This window comes from Notechis scutatus, chromosome 15 (assembly GCF_049901735.1).
Source record: "Notechis scutatus isolate UNSWTSFEM ecotype Mainland chromosome 15, rNotScu1.2, whole genome shotgun sequence".
Lineage (NCBI taxonomy): Eukaryota > Metazoa > Chordata > Lepidosauria > Squamata > Elapidae > Notechis > Notechis scutatus.
The window spans coordinates 7,719,880-7,744,481 of NC_142023.1; the positions used below are offsets into that span (position 1 = coordinate 7,719,880).

Below are 24,602 nucleotides of genomic sequence, written 5' to 3' on the forward strand. Positions count from 1 at the left end.
GAAGCCCTCAACTTAACAATGTAGTGACCATTCAAAGTGAACAATGGCCCTGAAAAGAAGGGACCCGCCACCGGTTCTCGCACTTATAACAGTCACAGCTTCTTCCTGATCGTGCAAGTCTCATTGCCCGTTTTTTTTTGGTCGAGAAACGGATAGTAAAAATAAAATGCAGCAAGTAAAGTTTTTTTTTTTTAAAAAAAAACAACAAAATTCGATGGATGTTAATTATGAGACAGCGGAAGGAACGAAATTTTTGCATATTTTGGCCTTGGTGGTCAAGGATCAGCCCGATTTTAGAAGACCTGAGTCATTTTTGCATAGAAACTATTTTAAATACACCGAGAAAAGCAGAATTTGCTTTTTAAAAGCACGAGAGAACAGACCATAAGAAAACTGGCTGCTGCATTTGACGTGAGCAAGGCGATCCAATTCCTAGTTTCAGCTTGCAGGTGGTCCCTGACATATAGCAATAGCACTTAGACTTATATACTGCTTCACGGTGCTTTACAGCCCTCTCTAAGTTGTTTACAGAGTCAGTCTCTTGCCCCCAACAACCATCTGGGCTCTCATTTTACCGACCATGGAACGATGAAAGGCTGAGTCAGTCTTGAGCTGGTCAGGATCGAACTGCTGGCAGTGGGCAGAGTCAGCCTGCAATACTGCATTCTAACCACTGCACCACCATGGAAGGGAGGAGAGGAGAGAGGACAGGAGAGGAAAGGAAAAGCACTTAGACTTATATACTGCTTTCCAGTGCTCCACAACCCTCTCTAAGTGGTTTACAGAGTCAGCCTCTTGCCCCCAACAATTTGGGTCCTCATTTTACCCACCTCGGAAGGACGGAAGGCTGAGTCAACCTTCAGCGTGGTGGGATTCGACCTGCCAAATAGCAGTAGGAGTAGCTTGCAGTATAACTGAGTCCCAAATTTCCACTGCTAAATGAGATAGCTCTTAAGGGAGTTTCACCCCATTCTATGACCTTTCTTGCCACAGTTATTAAGTGAATCACTGCAGTTGTTAAGTTAGTAACCTCGTTGTTCAGTGAATCTGGTTTCCGCATTGACTCTGCTTGTCAGAAGATCGCACAAGGGGATCTCGTGACTTGTCATAAATATGAATCAGATGCCAAACATCTGAATTTTGATCATGTGACCACAGGAATGCCACCAGGGCTGTGTGAACAATGGTCTAAGTCAAAAATTTTTCCAGCGCTATTGTAATTTTGAATGGTCACTAAATGAACCATTATAAATCAAGCACTTTAATCAAAAGACTTTGATTATTTAAACAGAAAGACTTCGATGCTGCTCGTCTTACACACAACACATCCCCAGCCATAATGAAGCACGAAAGAAACAATAATACCAACAGCTATCAAAACTCATCAAGGATCACTTGCCACATTCAAGCACGTTCAAAGGAAAAACAACAACAACTACACATCTTTTTATGTTTCACGAAACTTTTCAGGCGGCTTTACAGAGCAAAAAAAAAAAAAGTTGAATTATGATGATCAGCTCGGTGCATTATATTAATAAACTAAACCAAGGTTAAGCCAAGCATGATTTATCTTAACATTGAACAAGGTCAGTTTTTAGAGTCCTACATTAAGACAATTCATTTTTCAATTGGTTTGTAGAATCGTTTGAATAATTAAGCAAGCAGCTTAATCATTACAACAGGAAGTCAAAGTAATGATTCTTAAATTAAATGCGTACTGAAATCTGGCAAAGAAATGTATTCACGCAACATCTAGTGGTGAAAGGGAGAACACCAGTCAATTTCACCCTGTGAGACACACACACACACACACAGACACACATATACTTCATTGCTACATTAATCTGTCTGTTTATATTTATGTCTGCAGTGTTGTCAGGTTTCAACAGGATGTTCAAAGCAAAATATTTTCTGAATCTGGCCACGAGATTAGCAACAGCAGTTGGAAAAACAGATTTTAGCCATCAAATAGGCTGGTAAAAAAACAACCCCAAATTATAACATTGGCACCACCAGAGGAATATATTACAAATATAGATTCTGCCTAATTAAACTTTTCCCCCCCCTATCAGTTATCAACTCGGGACAATCTCATCCTGCTTAAAAAGAAGATTGTATAAGTTGCCAAATTAGACAGAATGTAGTACGAAAAAGGATTGTAAACCTTTTTGTAAATTTCAGGAGTCTTCGGGCTTGTTCAAACTACTTCCGGACTTAATCTTTAACTCCTGATAAGCAAAGATATCTCTGAATATGTAAGGATCCTCAACACTTACTGTTTATAGAAGCTGAAGTAAATCCCCCTCTCTGGTATGTGTGATATTATGCAGGAAATTCAAACATGGGGTGGATTTAATATGGTGAGCCAACCTTTCTTTCCTTACACCTTCACTGAATGTACACATATTGGCTGAGAGAAGAACCAAGAGAAACCAGAATAACAATTAAAACTAGATTCAAGTAAGAAAATGCAGGAAGAAATATGGATATTGTCCTTGAACATAAATGGGTTGAATTCACCTCAAAAAAGGAAAAAAACCTTTCAACAAACTTAATAAAATGAATGTGAATATAATAGGGCTCCAAGAAGTACACAAAACAGCACAAATATCTATTGAACTACCCCAAATTGGGGGATGTGTTTACATAATTAGTGCAAAATAAAACAAGAGATGGAGAGACTAACTTTAGAAATCAAAGATAAGGGTTAGACAGGATATTATGAAGTCTAGAGTAAAATGTATTAATGGCTGGAGTCAAGGAAAAAGAAGGAAAGGGTTGACGCTTTATAGAAATAAAAGTTAAAGTTTTGTATACCAAAGAGAATGGAATATAATGGACAAATATGAGATGATACGAATACATGAGTATAAAAGACAGTTGTAGATATGTATATAATTGTAGATAAATGTAAACAGAAATAATATGCAGCTAGCACTATACTAATAACATAAGGGAAAAAGGAAATTAATAGTTATGTGTATCTCTATACTTGTATGGCCAAAATGATGCCCAAGAAAGTCGCACTATGTTCGATTGTTTTTAATGTTTATTCAATAAAATTTATTTTTTTAAAAAACATGTTGGCTGGACTACCGAAGGGTTGGGTAGAGATGAAGGCAGGGGCAGGTGAGTCTATACCTCCTGCCTTTGCAGGTTGTCTTTGTGTGTATATATATATTTATTATGTATGAAGGCTTTGAGCCTGTTTTGTGGTAGCAGAATTATTGTGAGGCTGGGTTTTGTATCTGGGATGAACACAGAGACTAAGCCATGGCTTTATCAACCATATCTTTGGCGAGTGGGTTAATCCCTATCGTGGTGGTTTATGTTATGCTTGTGGGGAAGATAAGTAAGAATATCAAGTACACACACACCATGCATACACACAAACATATACAAAAAAAACCAAACACAAATACAAGTTGGCTATATACATTTGACTGCTGATACATGTGTGTGTGTGTGTGTGTGTGTATATGTATGTATATATATTAAGTTTGTGTGAGTAAATATAAATATACTGTATATTTAGAACATAGAACAATATATAGGACTCTGTGTGTGTGTGTATGAAGTTATATAAAATATATGAGTGTATGTTCACATATATACACATACTGTGTACTTGATATATATGCATAAAGTTGAATATATAAATGTAGTGTGCATGTATATACTTACAGCAGTGTGTGTATGTGGATAGATGATAGATGAGATAGATAAATTAGACTGATTAGATAGATACAGATGATAGATAGATAAGATAGATTAGATAGATAAAAACACTCATAACCAATGAAATGTGGCTTCAGGATGCGGTGTGACAGGGTGCAGCACCCTTGGGAGACAGCAGAGGGCGCCCTTTGAGACACCCGCCTTCCCTCCATGCGCGAAGAAAGCAGCGGCCGCTAGTTGAGACGTCACCCTTCTCTCTCCCGGCCTCTCTATGGTCCGCCCGCTTTCGCTTTCCCCTCACCGGAAGTCCCGCGACGCTCCTGCCGGCGCCGCCAGAGAGGGGGGGCGGCCGGTGACCTTTAACCCCGGAAGAGGGCGGGCGGGGCGATGTTGTTGCTGGAGTGAAGATGGCGTCGGGAGGGAGCGGCGGCGGCGGCGGCGGTTCCGGTTTCCCCTGCCGGCTCCTCCTGGCCTTCCTGGCCGGGCTGCTCTCCGGGGGCCCCGCGCAGGCCCGGCTCCACCATCTCACCCTCAGGGTAGGCGGCCGAGGAGGCGGACGGGGCGGACGGGCAGGCGCCGAGACACGCGGAGGGCCTTATCCCCGCCCCACCCGGAGCCTCCAGCCCTCAGATACTCCCCGTTCCTGCAGCCCCATCATCCCCAGCCTGGAACCCCATTAGGCTGGTACACCCCAGAACCATCGTCCTTGGCTGGGTTGCTTTAGGAGTTTTCTACCCCAAACACCATCATCCCCAGCCCCTTCTTACACCCCGTCCCCATCATCCCCAGCTGAGTACCATGAGGCTGGTACACCACAGTCCCATCATCCCTGGCTGGGTTGCTTTAGCACTTTCCTCCCCTAAAAGCCATCATCCCCAGCCTGGAATCCATTCAGTCCCATCGTACTTCGCTAGGTTCCTTTTTAGGACACTTGTATCCCAACAACCATCCTCCCCAGCTGAGTTCCTTCAGGATGGTACCTTCCAGTCCCATCATCTCCAGCTTGGAATCCTTTAGCGGTTTTGCACCCCAGTCCCATCGCTCTTGGCTGGATTCCTTTAAGACTGTTGTACCCCCCCAACACCCCCATCATCCCCAGCCTGGGATCTCTTAAGGCTATTACCCTCCACTCTCACTACCCCAGGCCCCATCTCTTTAGGCTGGTACATCCTAGACCCATCATCCTCATCTTGGATCCCTGTTCAACCTGCACGTGTTGAATCGGCCCGCTTTAAACGCATTCTTTAAAAGTCAGCTTTTTTGGCACGGGTCCACGGAAGGCGTCATGTCTTAAAATTACTACTTGGAGTGTCTTTCGAGTAAAATGTCTAGCAAGACTCTACAAGTGGTGGCAAATGCATAAGTGGAAATATTCAGGATGATCCTTTTGCTTGTTCATGCTACATTTTATCTATATCTGTCACCATCCTCCTCCTTCAACGACCCTGTAATCCCTTGCGTCGGGGTGGAGTCTGGGCAACTGAATAGAGCCAAGAGTTGACTGGCCAGATGCCTTTCCTGTCGCTGATGCAGAGTTATATTCAGCAGATGTATTCTCATTGTGCCCAGAGAAATATCTGCCTCTACCTCGGATCGAACTCACAGCCTCCTGATTGTGAACCGAGAGCTCCACCTCTAAGCGCACCGCACCACTCACATTTGTGTATATTTGTGACACTGCTTAATTTTAAGTGGGTTTTTAAAATTTCTAGCTCGGAATGACGTTGATCTGTTACTATTTTGATCTGTTACTACTAGGTTGTTTCATGTTGAACTGTTTTTGAAATCTTCGAATTGTAAGAAGTTTAACTAGGCAATGGCTTTCCTTTATCCTCGGATACAAGTTGCCTTCATAACTGCAATTCTCAGAAAATATATCTCATTTCCTGAAAGAACAGTAAGCACCGTATTAAGGTGGTTTATTTTAATGCACCAGTGACCGTGCTTACAATATAGCTTTCTTTTCAGCTACTGAGGCTTAACATTGCAATTGAAAATACAATTTATTCTCTTTAAATTTTTTTGTTCAGAACATCCAGTTAACATCAGCTAGAACTCTTAATCTCGTAATATATCACTTCAGCATTTGATATTGTTGCTGGGGGGGTGGGGGGTGGGGTGGGAGGAAATATGTTGGTGTGTCACCATATTTTATTGTGATGAGTTGACAGTATTGTGAAATGTTCCTTTGCTGAACCAAACCAACTACTACTACTTCTTTTGGCAGTAAACTAAAAAAAAAAAAAAGTTGGAATTTTGCAGATATCTTGTACTCTAATTTTGCAATGATTCTTGGTTTTGATAGGAATATAAAAGTTGATTTTGTTCCGTACGTTGTGAGAATTGGTCTGCCAGAAAGATCTTATGAATGCCCTAGAAAGCTGTCAGCCTTCCTAGATAAACCTGATGGAAAATGCAAGCAGAGCAACTAATTCTAATTTATTCTAAAGCTACCTTAACAAAATCTTGCAGGTCTGAAAGTACAAATCTCCCATTGTCTCTTTTACAGTCTGTTAGGGAGATCCCTTTCTGAGTTTCTTTCTTTGTCCTTTATGCAGCTCTGGGCTATTCCCTCTTCTCTGACGGTTCTCAAAAGCTATATTAATAGAATCTTGCAAGTCTGAAAGTACAAATCTCCCACCATCTCTTTTTCAGCCTGAAAAGCTAAGGAGATTCCTTTCTGAATTTCTTTCTCTGCCTGTTATGCAGCTCTGGGCTATTCCTTCTTTTATCTGATTATTCCCTAATTTATTTGATCATTTTCCTCCTCCCGCTTCCTAAGGTTGTTCCCATGTTCTACTGCCGAAGCAGTACTGCACCTAATTTACTCCGTGTTGCTTCCTCAGCATCTTCATCACAGACCTTTGTGAATAAATATGAAGAGAATCCGATTGCACTTCGGATAGTTAGGAATATATATATTCCGTGGGGAGCTTAGTCTGGATTCCCAGGAGGAAGGAGGGGCTGCCTTTCAGAAGGCCCAAGCGTCAGACAAACTTAGATGGCTTGGTTGGGAGGAAGAGAGTTCAGACAGCTCCCCCCTAGCAATTCTTAGAGAGTGTATTTATAGTGACGCAAATACTTGCTTTAGTTTGGCAAGATTTTTGCCTGGAGGTGAGGAACGAATGAAGGAAAACGCTCAGAAATCATTCTACATGTCCTCCTTGGTTCTTGCAGCCTGACATAACTGCAGTCATAAGCGAAAAAGATTCCTGCTGAATCAGGACAGCCATTCAGCGCCTCTTCGTATTACAGTTAATTGTCAGGTGCAAATTAACCAGGAACATTTTTTTGGCTTCAAAGCAACATTATTGTTGCAACCTAGATACTACAATTTAATCAACTAACGGTCAGGGCTAAATTGGCGCTAGATAAAGGTCAACGGGATTCATAGCCGTCCGGATCCTTGGGTCTCTTGTGCAGCGACTCCAAACTGATGACACATTTAACTCCACTGTCCAGTTCACCCTGCTCATTTCCTACAATACCAGTAGTGCTCGACTTAAAACAGTTTGTTAACAATTGTTCCGAGTTGCAACAGGCACGTCTTTTGAGGATCTCCCTTACGTGGACATTGTGTTTGAAGGACTCTGGAAGGCAACCTTGAGGCCATTCAGGTCGTTCTGGGTGTTCAACTAGCGTTGGCACTCATAAAGATGAGTGGAGGATTGTCGTAGCTCTGTCTCTGTGGTCTCTCTTCTCCGTAATCAGATCACTTGGAAGCCCCACCAGAATTTCGACTTTGTGGAATGCGTCTCTGGTGAGGGACCACGTTCTCCAAACCCTGCCAGATGGAGGCTCATCAGGGGTCTCATCCTCCTGGCAGATCTTAGGAGATTTGTGTCATTGTACGAGTAGGTGATTAGTGAGTCTAATTATAACACAGATGGTTAGAGGGCAGCCAAGCCAGTGACTTTCAACCGTGATTAGGAACCCTTTTTTTGTTTCTCTCCCCTGCGTACCGTAACCTCCATCTTTCGTGATCTTCTCAAAACAAACAAGCAAAAAACCAACTGACATTGCACCCAGGACAATAAAGGCACGAGTGTTTATTTGGCTTTGAATGCTACCGTAAATGTGGGCCAGTTGCCAGTCGCCCAAAATATAATCATGTGATCGGGGAGGGGGTGGGGGCAGCTGTCAGAAGTTCAAATCTGGGTTGTAAGTAAACCCTGGGAAGGTCCATTTGTAATTCTGAATTGTCACTAAGCGACTGGCCATAACTAGAGAACTACCTGCATTTGGCAATTAGCTACTGCTTCATAGGCTTCCCATAGTTCCACAAAGAAGAAGAAAGGGAAGGGGGGGAGAAGGAGAAAAAGAGGAGGAGGAAGAAGAGGAGGAGGAGGAGGAAAAGGAGAGGAGGAGGAGGTTACTGTGGGAGGTTCTTGGTGGTCTCTGAGCCTGGTGGTTTTCATGCAGACATTGCATTACCCAAATAGGTAATATCATCAAGCCCTCCTTCCTTCTAGCCCTGATGATGTTACCCAGCTTGGTAATGAAACGTCGGCAAGGAAACCTCCAAGCTCAGGGACCACCAAGGACTCCAAACATTCAATGGGGCTGTTTTGCTGACACCCGCTTCCATCTATGGCCCCCTATAAACAGAAATTCCGTTTCCTCTGCTCCAGGATGATCTGAGGCAGAAAGTCCACCTCAACACATTTGGCTTCTTCCGGAATGGGTTCATGAGAGTCACCGTCAACAGCCTCTCGGTCCAATCCGTGGGGGAGAGTGACAAAGACATTCAGGTAAGTCCCTTTTTGGCCCGACGTCCGTCACGCAACTGTGGTTGAGTGTAGAAGGAGGACATTCACATTTGAACTCACTCCCCCCAAGAGTGGCTGGTCTTCAGAAGAAATAGGCCTGCTTCCTTGGCACGTCGGATTTTAAATCAGTTCTATCCTTGCATCTGTCGCTTTTTTCAAAACCTGCAGGCAGCCTCGAATATTAACCCTTCGTTAAAAATATATATATGTTTTTTTCAGGTGGGCTTCAGCTTAGATCGAACACAGAACGATGGATTTCCCACTTACCTGGTAAGAAAGTCCTACCTGGATATTCAGCTGCTCTGAAACTCTTTGAATTGGGTAATGCCGTGCATTTTGGACAAATATTGTCAAATCTAGTTGTCACGCAAACTAAAACTTGTTCTCGGTTGCCTTGTGATTCGTTACCTTTTCCAGGCACAACAGAGGGCCACACATTAGTTACAAGGTAGTGGTTATAAGTCGAGGATCGTACCGAGACCAGCTGACTTTAAAAGCCGTTTGGATGCTGTTTAATTAAAGGGGTTCATCCTCATCCTATAAGTATCTCTTTGCTTCCCCCCCCACACCGCCTTTTTTTTTCTTTTTTCTTTTGTTTTTTTTGACAGAACGAAAAAGTGGATTACTGCATCTTGAATCAAAAGCCAAGCCATGAAGTCTTGGCCATCATTCTGCTCCTGGATTTCTCAGAGAAGCTGTAAGGAATCTTGGGGAACTGGGGATGGCTGGGGAATACTGGGAGTTGCAATCTACACATCTTTAAAGTTGCCAAGGTTGAGAAACATGTAGAAAGCTCTGTTTTTAATGTTTGCTGAGCCTCAAAAGCAATGCAGCCAAGACAGCTTAAAGTCGTCTTTTAAAAACTATCTATCTTATCTATCTATCTATCTATCTATCTATCTATCTATCTATTTCATCTATCTATCTCTATATCTAATAACTATATCTCATCTATCTCTATCTCATCTCTCTATTTCTTCTCTCTATTTCATCTCTCTCTCTGTCTCTGTTTCTTTCTCTCTATCTGAGGATAGAGAATATCCCAGTCATTTTAATGAGATGCCTAAAAGGAAAGATTTTGAAAGATTGCTCAAGTTAATTTGAGAATTAAAGCATGCCAGAGTCGTTTGTTCTCCTGGACGAATTGAATCTATTTAAGGAGTGTAATTAAAACAAAAAGATCAATAAGTCAACGTCTCATTTTGGTGCATGTAGACGCAAACTAAATTGGAAGAAATGACTCTGTGACATTGGGGTCATCCGATGCTCTTGTTCTTTTGTTCTTTTGTTTTGGCCTCTCAATCAGCATTCAACTCAAACTTTGTCCTTTCTCGCCTGCAGGGTCAAAGTCAAGTTCGAAAACAAAACTCCACAGTTGCCTGACATTATCTTCAGCGAATCCCAAGCAACTGGTCCTCCAGGAATTACCGAGAAATCTGGTAAGTTCTTTCCCAACATGGCACTTCCTTTGCGACATGAAATTTAAGAATTCTTATATAAGAAATAATTAAGAGAAGCCAAGAATTCACCCAGTGCTGGTATAGAGCTGTCTGTGGTTGATTCTCCGTCATTGTCCTGAAGGATCACAATATTGATTCAACCAACACAATAGACGTACACACTTTAAACCCCAAAATACACTAAGGCAGAAGGTTTTCCACCCCAAGGATAAAACATCCAGACACCCGATCTGTAGAGTTTCTCAGTCATCCAGGTCATAGTTGTCCCAAAGGTGCTTTTTGAATGGTGTGGGAGTAGGAATGGATTTCCAGAGGGAAAAAAAATTGCAGACTACAGGACTCAGGAGCACTACTCAGGTGACCCTGAGGACCTAGGTAAATCTCCCAAGTCCTTCAACAACCCTTTAAAAGGATGCAAAAGACCAGTTCTGTCTGCAAGGAATATAAATCCTTCCATTCCCCACTATCCTGTCAGAGCTGAAGAAGGAAAAAACAAGAAAGTCCAGTTGCCTCCTGAAAAAAAGTACTTTTAGGGTACCCAGACAAGTTGAGGGACGTGGTGTATATGCAGTACAACGCAGTGAGACATGTACAACTTCAGCCACGAAAGGAACTGTTGCCATTCGAGGGCTACCTGTAATTAAGTCTGAAGGTCATGTAGATGTGTCCTTCTGCATACAGGCCAGTTGGATGATCTAAAGTACCCATTTCCCGCCCTCCCTTGTTCGAATCGTGTTCTGATTTTGCTTGTCTTCACCTTTTAGAACCAAAGCAGGTGCCTAAGGACAACACGACGGAAGTCCAGGTAAGCAGCAGCTCGATTCTCAACGGAAGAGCTAATGTTCTTTCTCCATCCTGTTGCGTGCGATGCTCAGCCTGCTGGCTGGGGAATTCTGGGAGTTTGAAGTCCACGCGTCTTCAGGCTGCCAGCCTGGAGCAACACTGACATGGAGGCTGTCATCAGTTTGAAGAAAGCTTTTGAAAGCTTTTTTTTTTTTTTACTTCATTGCCTGCCTCTTACCAACCCCAATCTCTGGCAGTTTATTGTCGGGGAGTCACCAAGGATTAAACTAGGTTATCTATCCGTGTTCTGGTGCTTTGGAGAATAGCTTGACTCCCTCTTCTTCGGGGCAGCCCCTCAAATATTGGAAGATTGCTATCATGTCACCCCCTAGTCCTTCTTTTCATGAAACTAGACGTACCCAACTCCTGCGACCCATTCTTCGTAGGTTTTAGCCTCTGGTCCTTTAATCATCTTTGTTCTTCTTTTCTGCACTCTTTCCAGAACCTCAACACCTTTTTTTATAATATGGGTGACCAGAATTTATACCTGTTGCTTCCGATCTGATTTGGCATAGCCACAAAACTTCATATATAAATATATATATATTTTGTCCACCAGGTGCCTGCTGTGAGAACACACCCAATGCAAAGCGGGAACAATAGTTTTTCATTCCAGGTAGGTGCTTTTTGTCCTTACCATTCCTTATGAAACCTGAGCAGGCCTTGGCTTGGTTTGAAATGGCCAGGGTGTGTGTGTGTTGTGTTTTGTGTGTGTGCGTGCACATTTTTTATTAGTTTATTAGATTTGTATTGTTGCCTATTCGCCATGGCCATCCACTCATGCAAGGGGGCTGAACTGCCTACCATTTCCTCAAAGAGGAAAATGAAATAAATTTTTAAATTTGGCCCTGCCTGTTTGCAGGTTGAAAAACAACATCGGCTTCCTGCCAGCCAAAAGATTCCCTGACTTGTCTCTTAAATCCTGTTCTTCCGTTATTTGGCTCTGCTCATATAAGTTGTTGGATTCCTGTTTCTTTTTGCCTTTTATTTTGCTGTTCGGATGGTCCTTCGCTTACGACCGTTAATGGAGCCCGGAATTTCTGTCTTATGCCATGACGGTTGTAAGTTGAGGCTCCCACTGGACTGATTCCTTTTTCTGACTTTTGTTGTTGTTAAGGAATCCCTGCCACTGTTAAGCTAGTAACACAGGTTGTTACTAACTGTATTTGTTTTGTGTTGCTGTGCGTTTATTGTAGAGGGATTTTATTGGTTGCGTTCATCTGCCTTTGTGGCAGTTGCGAAGACACCAGGAGGGCAAGATAGTTTTTTTCAGTTAAACGAAATATTACAGCTGAAACGTTTTTCAGTGGTGTTTGCTGAGCCTTATAAAAAAAAAATGTCACCAATGAAATAATGAATAGAGATCAACTACGCTATCCAGGCGCATCCAGAATTCCTCTCATTTTGCTTTGAAAGCAGAATGGAGACAGCTTTGCAATAGAATAGATGAAAATATTTGAGAGGTAAATAATATCAGCAGAATGCCATCCTGGATATTTATTGGGTATGTAATTTCTAAAGCCACCCAGAGTCACTTGATTGAGTCGGGTGGCTGTAGAAAGTGAATGAATGAATGAATATATAAATTGTATATATTGCTGTGCACAGCCACCCCAAAGTTATCTGGTAAAGTAATTTGTAGTGAAACCTGCAACAAAGAAAAACAGTAAAAAAAAAAACATAGCCAATAAAGCACCTTAATTCGCAATCTGTGCAAAATCTGGCCAAAGTCATCCCTTCTTCTTTCGGTGTGCTTTTCAGTTCAGCATCAATTCAAAAGAACAAGAAGGACTTTATAGTCTTTATTTCCACAAGTGCATACTGGGAAACGTGCAGATTGAACAAGTCCCCTTCAGCTTGGACGTAAGTTGCTTTTCTTCTTTCTCTTTTCCTTCCAAGGGTCAGGAATTGAATTACTCGTGGGCGTTTCATTGTTCCCAGATGAAACTCCTTATCAAAAGTCTGTCTATCTATTTGCATCTATATCTCTCATTTCATTTGTCTGTCTGTCTATCCATATATATGTCTGTCTGTCTGTCTGTCTCTTATTCCATCCATCCGTTGATGGCTGACAGACATTATATAAAACGTCTTACAAAACATCAGAACGATAAATAAGGGTCTTAAATTAAAAAAAAAAAGAAGAATTAAAATGAAACCAAGCAGGATTGTGAGACAGAGAAATCTCGTTGACTTGCATTAACCCTAACCCGTTCACACAACCTCAGTGTTTCTACCAAGGAGCAAATTGGCTGCGAATTGCGTGGGAGGGAAACGGTCCCCAAGGTCCAGAAGATACAGAAGCAGATGAGAGACACAAACTGAAAAGCAGCCATTTGTCCAGGATGGCCTAGGGTCTCCTGCTTGAGCAGGGGGTTGGACTAGAAGACCTCCGAGGTCCCACCCAGCTCTATTCTTCTACGATATCTTCTTGAAAAAGGACCGTAGAGTTCCAGCCTGCTGCTCGGAGAAGGGCATTTTCCTGTCCTTGGAGGAATGGATCCTTACCTGAAGCAGCCTCCCAGCCAGGGTTCCATAAGATGCTTGTCGTCTTCTCCCCTTTGACCTTCAAACAGCTTCCAGCTTTCTGGTGACCCCTGTTCTGCTTGCAGATTGCCATCACCGAGCATAATCCAAACAGCTACCTCTCCGCCGGAGAAATCCCGCTTCCCAAACTCTACATTTCCATGGCGTTTTTCTTCTTTGTGGCCGGGGTCGTGTGGGTCCACACCCTTCGGAAGCTCAGGTAAAACATGTAGGATCTCCTGCTTGGGCGGGGGTGGGGAGGGTTGGACAAGATGACCTCCAAGGTGTCCCTTCCAACCGTGTTGTTCGGTCAATCTGTGTGAACCGGTTTCCCCAAGGGGGATTTTCAAAGAAAGCTTCACTTGGAGCCCATCGGTCAATCTCTCTTAGGAATCGCAGCCGAAGATTCCCAGGCAGATACTCCTCTCGCTGTAGGAGAAACAAGGGAGATCAGATTTCCTTTGCAAAGCAAGGCAGTCGTAAAGCCTGAATTTTGATCACGTGACCATGAAAATACTGCAATGGTTGTAATACCTAAACACGTTTATTGACTTTTCAGGTGTCCCGTTTTGTCTTGCAGGGCTGACGTTTTTAAGATCCATTGGTTAATGGCTTTGCTTCCTTTCACCAAATCCCTTTCTTTAGTCTTCCATGCGGTAAGTTGCTCCTGGATTCCCTTGTTCCTGTGCCGCAGGGAGAAAGAATCGTTTATAATCATTGGGCTGGAAGGGACTTTGGATGTCCGCCAGTCCAGCCCTCTGAAGAGTTTGCCTGTTCCAGAGATTGAGGCCAAACAAGACTGTTTTTCTACAGATAGTGCTTAACTTGCCAATGATTTGGACTGTCATCTCTTTCACCTCTGACAATCAGCCGGACTGACTTCCAGGAATTGCTGTAAAACATCTGCAGATTACTTGGCTGTCTTGCCTTACTTCGTTCCAGTTGCTTTACTTAGCCGCAGTATGTTTTACACTAAAACCTGGATTATTCTGACTTCCATTCCGTAGATTTTGAGTGGAAGAAGCAACATTTTGCTTCAGAATTCACCCTCTTCCCTCCCAAACAGTAATCCAAATTTAATTAAACAGTCTGGACCATTAACATCATTTGTATAATTACATACTTAACATTTTTATATCCTTTGGTCAGTTTACACAAATGACACTTAACAGCATACATTTGGATTTAGCGGACATTTGGATTTAGCAGACATTTGGATTTAGTGGACCTTTGGATTTAACAGACACCCCCTTTTTACCCAATTGTCAGCCAAATCGAAGCTTTATTTGTATTGGATTTTATTTACATGTTAATTTGTTTCTTCTTTTTAGAATCTTATTAGAATGGAAGGCTATTGTAACAAAACTTGATAGGAATACTTAAAAAGTTTAATGGCTGTATATCAACCTTTGCACTTACTCCTGCTCTCTCTCTCTATTTTTTTTTGCCCCCAGATCGATTACCACTATATCTCCACACAGGGCTACCCCATCGAGGGCTGGGCTGTGGTCTATTATATCACACACCTGTAAGTCTCTGGAGTTTGGTTGTAGATTTAAACCAATCTAGTATGGGTTAATGGCAGCTGTGATATCTTAGATGGCATGTGGCAAGACAAACCGTGTTGCAGTTTTAAAATGGTTTCGTCTTTGATGAGATTTCAGCATGAAGGTTACCAGAAACTTATGAGATTGTTATCAGTTGGAGAGGCAGCCTTGTGGACATCTGTTGTGAAGTTAGATTTGTATCTGTCATTAGATTGGCATTTCTGCTCTCTCTCCTCCTGGTTCTTTCACAACAATCCTTGAAGGTAGGCTGGGCCAAGAGAGAAAGAACAACTGGTAAAAGTCACCCAGGAAGCTTTGGACTTCTCCCTGTATTTTTAGCTCTCTTATAAATGTTTAAAAATCAGGATTTCCAAACCTGGAGTTGCAAAGCATTGTGCCACCGTTCCTGCCCCCAGAATAGTACCTAAGATTCCTTTAAAATATGATTTATTGTTATTATTTTGCATTTGAGCCATGTGCTCTGCTTTTAGGAGATGATTGTCACCGGAGTGTTATCTCTTGTCCTTTTTGAACTGTTTTTGCTTGAGGGCTGCTTGGGAATTGCCGGATGCGTCAGTCAACCTGTCGCCGTTTGTGTCTGTTGTGTTTTTAACCAGGTTAAAAGGAGCCCTGCTGTTCATCACCATAGCTCTCATTGGCACAGGCTGGGCTTTTATTAAGCACATCCTCTCCGATAAGGACAAGAAGATTTTCATGATTGTCATCCCGTTGCAGGTGAGACGGGCCAGGAAGTTCTCGGCTGGGTTTGTTGTAAACAGGTGTCATGCCTCTGGTGGAGACTGACTCTGAGGGAGAGGAGGAACAGCCGATAGGGGGTGGAAATGTGGCTCCGGAGGTTGTGGAGGAGGCTGGGGAAGGGCAGAGGCCAGCTGGGCAGTCAGGGGAGAACCCAGGCCCATCCCCTCTCCATCCTAGGGCATGCAGGGAGGAGAGGATAAGGGAGAGAAGTGGTCTACTGGGGAGGAGAGGGCCTTGATCCTCTTCATGGGCTGCAGCTGTGACAACTGGATAAGAGGATGGACATGCATACGGGCCAGTGCTGGAAACAAAGCGTGGAAATATCTCTAGTTTATTGTTCCTCTCTGAGTTTGGCGTCCTTCCCAGTGTGTGTTCTGTTATCTGTGGACGTCTTCAAGCCCTTATCTTGCCTGGTTTGTGTTGGTTTTTTACTCTTTATAATTCAAACGGCATTTCCTCCTTCTTGTAACTGCTTGTGTGGGAGTTTTTTTGTCTCCAGTCAAGGATATTTGGAGCTTGGAATCAAAGTGAAGGAATAAAAGGGGCTTCACCTGTTTTTTGTGACTGTGTTTAGTTTGTATCCCACCCTGGGTCATCACAGCAGCGTCCCAATTTGTGCATGACGTTGGTTGCAGGGTTGCCTATTCTCTTCTGCAACTCATACTGTGCAGCCAGCTCCCCGGAGGACCCGTGACTGGGAAGGCAGGAAATATAGATGGCCCTTGACTGAATGACCGCCCCCGAGCCCAAAACCTCCGTCGCTCAGCAAGGCGTTAAACTCGTTTAACTACTGAATCCCTTAGCGATGGATGTTCCAGTTCCAATTATGGTTGTAAATCCAAAGTGTGTGTGTGTGTGTGTTAGACAAAGTGTATCCACGGAGGATTTTGTCCTGGGATAAAGTGATTTCAAGTCTCATCTATGAAACAGCCCTAGACCTACCCAATGTTGCTTCCGGCCTTTTGTCTACAATCAGTTGTCAGATTCGCCCCGTTTCCCCCTTTCCCAGGTCTTGGCAAACGTGGCCTTCATCATCATGGAATCCACAGAAGAAGGCACCACGGAATACGGGCTGTGGCGAGAGATCCTGTTCTTGGTGGATCTCCTTTGCTGCGGGGCCATCCTGTTCCCCGTGGTATGGTGAGTTTGCAGGAACTAAGGCCACTGCTTTGGGGAAGAGCTAAAAAACCCGGCCAACTTCCCTCAGCGAGATACATTTATTTATGCCCCATCTCGATTAAACCCCAAAGAGGCGGCGGCGGGGGGCTTCTACGTAGATCCACCATCTTTTCTAGGCCTCAGTGGGCTCGAAGGATCCCGCCCAGGGATCTACCATTTAATTCGCTGGTCGTTCTCTCTCCTAGGTTGATCCGACACTTACAGGAAGCTTCTGCCACCGATGGGAAAGGCAAGTGATTGATCCCCCAATTGGGGGCTGTTTCAGGTATTGTCGAGGTTCCGCCAGATTTCTGCAGCCGGAGGTTCCAAGCAACTCCTTTCCTACCAGTATCGGTGAACTGGGTTTTTTCACCCCCAATTTATTGGAGCCACTCCCTATCCATGAGTTACTTTCTTGGCTCTGTAAGGGATCCCTCGTCATCTTGAGTGAGCCAAGGCCTCTTGCAAGGACCCAAATATTTGAATTGCTTTATTGATTTAGGCTCCAAGACACCCCCAAAATTAGCAGGTATTCACTTCACCTTTCCTTCCTTCTGTCCCTCCCTCTTTTTCCTTCCTTTTTTTTCTTCCCTTCCTCTTTCCTTCTTTTCACTTCTCCTTCCTTCTTTCCTCTTCACTTCTCCTTCCTCCTTCCTTCTCCCTCCCTCCCTCCCTTTCCTTTCCTTTCCTTCCTTCCTTTCTTTCATCTTCATTCCTTCCTTTCCTTTCCTTCCTTCCTTCCTTCCTTCCTTCCTTCCTTCCTTCCTTCCTTCCTTCCTTCCTTCCTTCCTTCCTTCCTTCCTTCCTTCCTTCCTTCCTTCCCTTCTCCCTTCCTCCCTCCCTCCCTTTTAATGACTAAGACCAACATCCTTCAGCTGGTTGATCTTTCTTTTGAAACAGCCGTCCAGTGCCATCTTAGTGGCCATCTCACTGAAATCTAAATCCTATTTTGATTTCAATTAAGCTTCAGCTGGGGAGGGATAAGACCGTTTTCTCCACTCCCTGATTCTCCAGATGCCTTGGCTATAATCATCACTCTATATTAATTGCAGGTAATTAAGACTCTTACAGGCAGCTTCACAGAGCCGGTTGCTCTGTTCCTAGAAACACCCAGGCATTCAGGTAGTCCTTGAGTTACAACCATTTGTTTAGTGACTGAAGCTACAACGGCACTGAAGTGAATGGCTGTTTTTCACACAACCGTTGCCGCATTCCCCATTCAACAGGCATCTGGCATGTACTTATGACTGTTGCAGTGTCCCTGGGGATCCCATGTTCCCTTTTTGCGACCATCTGTCAAGCCAATGGGGAAGCCCGATCCGCTTAACAACCATGGCCAAAGGGCCATCTAGTGGGGCACAACGCCTCAAGCAGCTTTCTGACTTAACAACGGAAGTGTTGCTCTTGATTGTGGCCGTAAGTCGAGGACTACCTGTTGTAGGGGGTTGACGACTGACCGAGTGATGGTCTTCAAAACTGGGGGAAAGTTAGCACGTCCCTTTCTGAGGATTTGAGCAAGGGAAGCCCAACCTCAGAGAAATCGTTCCATTTTTCCAACCTTCCCTTGCTTTGAGGAGATGCTGTGCAGGCTAGTTGTCCGTGTGTCAACTCATAAAATATTTCTAAGGTCTTTTTAGGTCTTTTGCCAACAGAAAGGAAGGGTGGGGGGGGGAAGCAGTGGGCAGCTTGCATTCCATAAATGTTTTTCAAAGATAGTTTCTAGGTGACTGAAGTTTCTGCCGTGCAAAATTCTAACTGGAGGGTATGATTGATGACTCTGAGCTATGGATGTGTCCCATTGGAGAATATGAATTAAACACCCAAGGGGTGAGGGGAAAACCAGGGTCCAGGGTGACAATGAATGATGTGTCTCAGAGTCGGCTACACCTAGGCAATGCTGGCATGTTTACTCCTAATAAATCTTTTAAGTTTTGGAAGTTGGGCTCGAGACTCATGATTTAAATGGGGGTAACTGCCAGAGCCCTGACACCGTGGATATTCTCAGCCTTCCCAAGTCGTGGTTGTCCCAAAGGTGCTTCTTCAAGGGGCCAGCTGGACTTCCTTCGCTTTTTCTGGTTGCTTTCTTGACCTTGATGGCTAAGAGATGTTGGCTGCCTCTCTTGTCACCCAGCCGAGTCCTAGAGACTCCGCCACCTTCGCCCTTGAAACTATCCAGGTGTGGATTTCTCAGGAGGAAAAAAAATAGGCAAACGTGAGCCAAAATCCATTCTTCCAGCTCTCCGAGACCTGGGAGAGAAACCAAGGTTATTTATAGATGCACAACAAAGCCTTGAATTTCAAACCGAGATGCCAGGTAAAGCGAGGCAGCTAAGGCCACCAGCCCTGAGCGCATAGGGTGCAAAGTTTTTGCTGCCTCGCCTTGCTCCAGTGCCCATTGGATAACAATGCAGGCAATCCTCGTCTGCCTCTTGATTCCCCTTATTTGTGTATTTTTTTCCAGCAGCTGCCATTAACTTAGCAAAATTGAAGCTCTTCAGACACTATTATGTCATGGTAAGGAGTTATGGGGGGGGAGCGTGGGATAGGAGGTGGAGGGGGGTGGTATCCCCCTTTTTTGGAGCAACCCAGATTCCTTCTTTAAATGGAAACCATCATTTCCTCCCCAGGGGATGATGGTTTTAAATGAAGGGTGTCCAACCTTGGCCACTGTCAAGCCTGTGGACTTCAACTCCCAGAATTCCGCAGCCGTCATTCCCCAGCCCCGTTGAGGAGACCCCTCATCCTAATCTAGCTCTCCTCTACTATATCCTGAAATGGCATGTAGCCCTTTCAGGTTGCCTATCCAGATGCTGCAGGAGGCTCATGCCTTAATGCTTACAACGATCCCCATATTTGCTTCCTGCCCCCCCTAAAAAGGAAGCAGCTCTAGAATTGGGGTCTCCTGATTGATTGAAGCAATGTTTTGTAGGCTTGATAACTTTCAGATGGTTGGACTGTTCTACTCTACTCTCTATTTTCTGTTCTTTCTATTCTATTCTATTCTATTCTATTCTATTCTATTCTATTCTATTCTATTCTACTTCTATTTCTCTATTCTCTCTATTCTATTTTCTATTCTTTTCTATTCTACTCTTCTCTCTCTCTATTCTCTACTCTTTATTGTCTCTATTTCTATTCTATTCTATTCTATTCTATTCTATTCTATTCTATTCTACTTCTATTTCTATCCTATTCTCTCTATTCTATTTTCTATTCTTTTCTATACTACTCTTCTCTCTATTCTCTATTCTACTCTACTCTTTATTGCCTCTATTTCTATTCTATTCTATATGCTATTCTATTCTCTATTATTCTCTACTATATTCTATTCTCTAGTCTATCCTCTATTCTACTCTATTTTCTATTCTAGTCAATACTGCTCTACTTTCTATTGTCTATTCTCCACTCCACTCACTCCTGTTTCGACACGACTTCAAACAAGAAAATCTTCTTTGAAGTCCACCTATCTGAAAGTTGGTAAGGTTGAGGGAGCCCCAGGTTGAAGAAGGGACCTTCCCAAAAGCGGTCCTCCTGCAGAAGTTGACGGGGTGGGTGGGTGGCATCTTCCCTTCCGTTTGGCCCGGCGAGAAGCGTCCTTTCACTTCCCGAGGAAGAAGGGTGAGGGATGATGGAAGAAGGCCCAAGGCCTTACTTCTCAACAGGTGGAATTTGAGATGGACCCACCTGACCACCAATGGACCTGGAAGTTTTGGGACAGGATAGTTCTAGGTCGACTTGCATTCTCTGGTGGGAACCAGAGTCTGTTCTGTCCTGTGCCACTGTCTGAGGACATATCTCCTCTTCTGGAACTAACTAACTATTCCCCCCCACCCTCCAGATCGTCTGTTACATTTACTTCACCCGCATCATCGCCATCCTCATCAAGATTGCAGTTCCATTCCAGTGGAAGTGGCTTTACCAGGTAGGTGGCCCCTTCCTCCTATATCCCTTTTAGCCTCCGTAGACATTTAGCTACGGTGGATCTATTGCAACAATTAATAGCTTTTGACCCCACCCTCTTTGCAAAACAGGTCAAAAAAAATTTTTTTTAACGGCAATTCATTTCGTGATCGTTTAATAAAAACGGCACCGAAAACGGGGACTTAACGATCGTCTCTCTCTCTCTCTCTCTCTCTTTCCCTCTGTCTCTGTCTCTGTCTCTCTGTTGTTGCAGCTGCTGCACGAAATGGCAACCCTGGTCTTCTTTGTCCTCACTGGCTATAAGTTCAGGCCGGCCTCCGACAACCCTTATCTGCAGCTTTCTCAGGAAGACGATAGTTTGGACATGGAATCTGTGTAAGTCACAGCCCTCTGGGATAGCCTTCCCTATCTGCAGTAATAAATTAGTTTGGCCGCACCTATCCTGGGGCGGTCGGAGCCCAAGGAGCCTGGGCCTGGGAGGTATGACCTGGGCAAAGTAGGGGTCAGTCCATACCATGCCTGATAACGCTGGATGATCAACAGAATTGCAGAATTGGGAGAAACTTGGGAGGTCTTTTAGTTCACCCCCCTGCTCAAATCAGGAGATCTTACACCATTCCAGTCAAGTGGTTGTCCAGTCTATTTTTGCAAAACCTCCAGGGATTTTAAATCATTTTTAAAATAGAGGTAAACTGGGTGCTATGAATTTGTCTGTTGGGAGAATAAAACCCTCAAGCTCTTAAAAAGGAAGCTGGAAATTCAAGGATTCCTCCATAGGACTCACCGTTCCTTTTCCCCAGAAACTGGGAAAAAAAAAGTGATCTTAAAAAGCAACTACACCACAAGGATAATCATTGGGAGCTCATAATGCAGTTTGTCTGAGGGTTTTATTTACATTTAAAGGATCTGAGTGGCATATTTCCCCCCTTTGAATATGCGCACCGCCTTAAAATGCTGCAGGCTACATTTTTAAAAAAAAAACCGTTTTGGCAGACACACAAAACAACTGATCATTTATATCAGAGTTGCAAATGAGGGTTGAGGCAGCCCAGTCTCCTGTTCAGGGCAGGAAGCCAAATGAAACAGCCAACCCCGAGAAATATCTGCGCAGACTTTTCTTGGAGATGTCCAAGAGAATCCAGGGAAGAGCTACGAAGATGACGAAGGATCCTGAGGCTAAATATTACGGAAGTAGGCAAGGAAGAGAGAAAAAATAAAGAGTGTCACATTCACGAACAAGCTCTCTGTCAAAATCAGCTGGCACCCCTGGCATTATTTTATTGGTATTATTTTATTTGGGATGGTGGTTCTCCTTTGAGCCCACCTTTGGATGCTTTACGACCAAGGAGATGTGAATTTTGTGGCAGCAGAGCTGAATTGCTGATGAGGAAGGGAGCAAGAAGGCGCTGAAGAGGTTAAGCCTCATGATGTGATGCTGAAAACTTAGCCAAAGGGGACTTCCTGATCGAAAATGCCAGACTGCAGACGTAATCATACCCTGGTTTGAACACCTTGGTTCACGGCAAACAGTTTGGGTTGCCATGAATGTAAAAAAGATGTTGAGACTCTGGAAAGAGTGCAGAGAGGAGCAGCAAAGACGATTAGGGGACTGGAGGATAAAACATACGAAGGACGGTTGCTGGAATTGGGTATTTTTAGTTTAATGAAAAGAAGGACTAGGGGAGACACGATAGCAGTGTTACAACCTCTCAGGGGCTGCCCCAAAGAAGAGGGAGTCAAGCTATTCTCCAAAGCGCCTGAGGGCAGGAAAAAGAAGCAACGGATGGAAATTAAGCAAGAAGAGAAGCGACCTAGAACTCAAGAGAAATTTCCTGACTGTGAAAAAAATCAATCAGTGGAATGGCTTCCCTGCAGAAGTTGTGAATACTCCCAACACTGGAAGTTTTCCAGAAGAGGCTGGACAGCCATTTGTCTGAAATGGTTATATCCGGCTTGAGCAGGGGGTTGGACTAGAAGACCTCCAAGGTCCCTCCCAACTCTGTGTTGTTCTATTCTCTCTTCATCATCTCTTTTCCTTCTCCTTGATCAAGCGCCACCGCTTCCTCCCCTCCCGCCATGCAGCCTGCAGCCACAGCTCACACACCGCTGCTAAGGCCTGAACTGATCTCTGTGCAGGCAGCTTCCGTCCCCCAGGCTCTGCTGGACAGCATGGCGGAAATATCCCCCTTGTCCCTGAGTAAATAAAACCCTTTTTTATTTTTATTTTTTTGTCCTTCCCAGGGTGACCACCTCGGGCGTGATGGAGGGTATGAAGAAAGTCAAGAAAACAGCCAACGGCTCAGCGGAGCCCCACGGCGAGAGAGAAAGTGCAGCGTGATGGACTTGGCCTCCTCCTCCTCCTCCTCCTCCTCTCCTTTCCTCCTCAGCACACACCTCTCTTCTTCTCCACACCCCACTTAGGACAAAGCAGCACTTTTTCCAGAGAACTGTAATTTATTGATCCTTGGCTTCCTTCCCTCGATGGCACAGAAGCAAAGAGACGACCTTCTCAGTGTAAAAAGAGGAAAAACACACACACACACGTTGGGCTTGGGCGGTGGTGGGTGGAGAGAAGGATAAAAATACAGCCAGGAAAAAAGAGAATCTAAAACACGGTTTTTGTTCCTCTGTCTTAAGGATTGGGCTTTTCTTCTGGTGCCTAAGAGAAAGGGGTTGAAGGACAGATAGTGGTGGCGGCTTTCTTTTTATTTTTTTTACTCCCCCTTCTCTCTTTCCTCCTCCCTTTCTTTCCTTCTCCTTCCCTCCCTCTCCCTCCTTCCCTCTCTCCATTTCAGTCTCCATCCTTCTCCCTCTCTCCCTCCCACTCCATGTCCCTGTCTCCCTCCCTCTCCTCCTTCCCACTGCATCCTCCTCTCTGCATTTCAGTCTCCGTCCTCTCCCTCTCTCCTCCCCTCTTTCTCCTCTCCCTCCCTCTCCCTGTCTCTCTCTCCCCCTCTTCCTCCTCTCTTTCCTCTCTGTCTCCATCCTCTCCCTCTTTCCTTCTCCCTCTCTCTCCCTCTTCCTCCTCTCCTCTGTCTCCAACCTCTCCCTCTTTCCTCCTCCCTCCTCCTCCCTCTCCCTTCCTCTTCCTCCTCTCCTCTCTGTCTCCATCCCCATTCCCCCTCCCTCTCTGTGTCCCTCCCTCTCCCCACCCCCCACCCCAAATCTCTCACGTGTGTTATTCGGAACATGAGCTCCGCTGGATTTCCGGATGGGGAGGTGGCGACTTTGAAACGCGATCAAGAGAGGTGCACATAGGAGGGTAGCGATCCGCTCCGCTTTCCAAACTGTAAAAATAGGGTGAACTGCTTGGGAAGTGACTGGAAAGCTTGTGTGTGTGTCCTTTTGGTGGCTGGCTTGGGTGCTCCGTGCTGCGTTGGATCCTTTTTCCCTTGGGTTTTTCTATCTTTTTTTATTTTCTTTTTCTTTTGGCTTCTTTCAGCTTTGATTGGAGCAGAGGGCGAGGGAGCCATTCCGGTTCTCATCCCGCCGAATCAGAAGCTGGTTTAATTTTTGAAATTGCTGCTTCTGTCCATTTCCGCAGCCCGGGTGAACACCTTCACTCGTTTGGCGGGGAATGTAGGCAAGAGCGCAAAAGTTTAAATAGTAAATTATTATTATTATTATTATTTCTTTCCATTTCTCTTTGTTACAAAGCAGGGAAGGGTTTGTAATCCGTGGGAAGAAAATGGCATTATAAAACTCTTAAAACAAGAGTTGCATAATTTACCAATCTCTGAAATTCCTGTCTTTATGCTCTGTAAAACTGTTGCATATTTTGGACTCTCAATTCCCAGTCTTGGAAAATGCACGAGAAACCCCCCCACACAAATCATGGTTTAAAAGCCGTCATGGTTAAGCCCAAACCGAATGCCTTCTCTCTTGGTTTGCTGTGTGAACCGAACTGTCAGCCATAAGGCATTTGGGAAGTCCCCTGGCCG

General features: G+C 44.3%; 1 protein-coding gene across 2 annotated transcripts; it reads left to right on the plus strand.

Annotated features, from left to right (window-relative positions):
- Positions 1–4,064: 4,064 nt before the first annotated feature.
- GPR107 (G protein-coupled receptor 107) lies at positions 4,065–23,819 on the plus strand. 2 transcript variants are annotated; one of them, XM_026688764.2, is made up of 18 exons: positions 4,065–4,214; positions 8,310–8,429; positions 8,667–8,717; positions 9,056–9,144; positions 9,789–9,886; positions 10,672–10,712; positions 11,310–11,366; positions 12,512–12,613; positions 13,363–13,496; positions 13,857–13,932; positions 14,731–14,804; positions 15,441–15,558; positions 16,592–16,722; positions 16,947–16,990; positions 19,202–19,254; positions 20,579–20,662; positions 20,915–21,036; positions 22,903–23,819. In XM_026688764.2, the coding sequence occupies exons 1-18, from the start codon at positions 4,086–4,088 to the stop codon at positions 22,997–22,999; spliced, it is 1,620 nt and encodes a 539-aa protein (XP_026544549.1). In that variant the 5' UTR covers positions 4,065–4,085; the 3' UTR covers positions 23,000–23,819. The 2 variants fall into 2 exon arrangements, with proteins under 2 accessions (XP_026544549.1, XP_026544550.1); XM_026688765.2 differs by having other exon boundaries at positions 19,205–19,254.
- Positions 23,820–24,602: the final 783 nt, after the last annotated feature.

Coding starts and splice junctions, on each gene's coding strand:
- GPR107 (XM_026688764.2), top strand. CDS start 4,086: ATGGCGTCGGGAGGGAGCGGCGGCGGCGGCGGCGGTTCCGGTTTCCCC. Junction 9,145..9,788: donor CTGGATTTCTCAGAGAAGCT/GTAAGGAATCTT, acceptor TCTCGCCTGCAG/GGTCAAAGTCAAGTTCGAAA. Junction 10,713..11,309: donor ACAACACGACGGAAGTCCAG/GTAAGCAGCAGC, acceptor TTTGTCCACCAG/GTGCCTGCTGTGAGAACACA.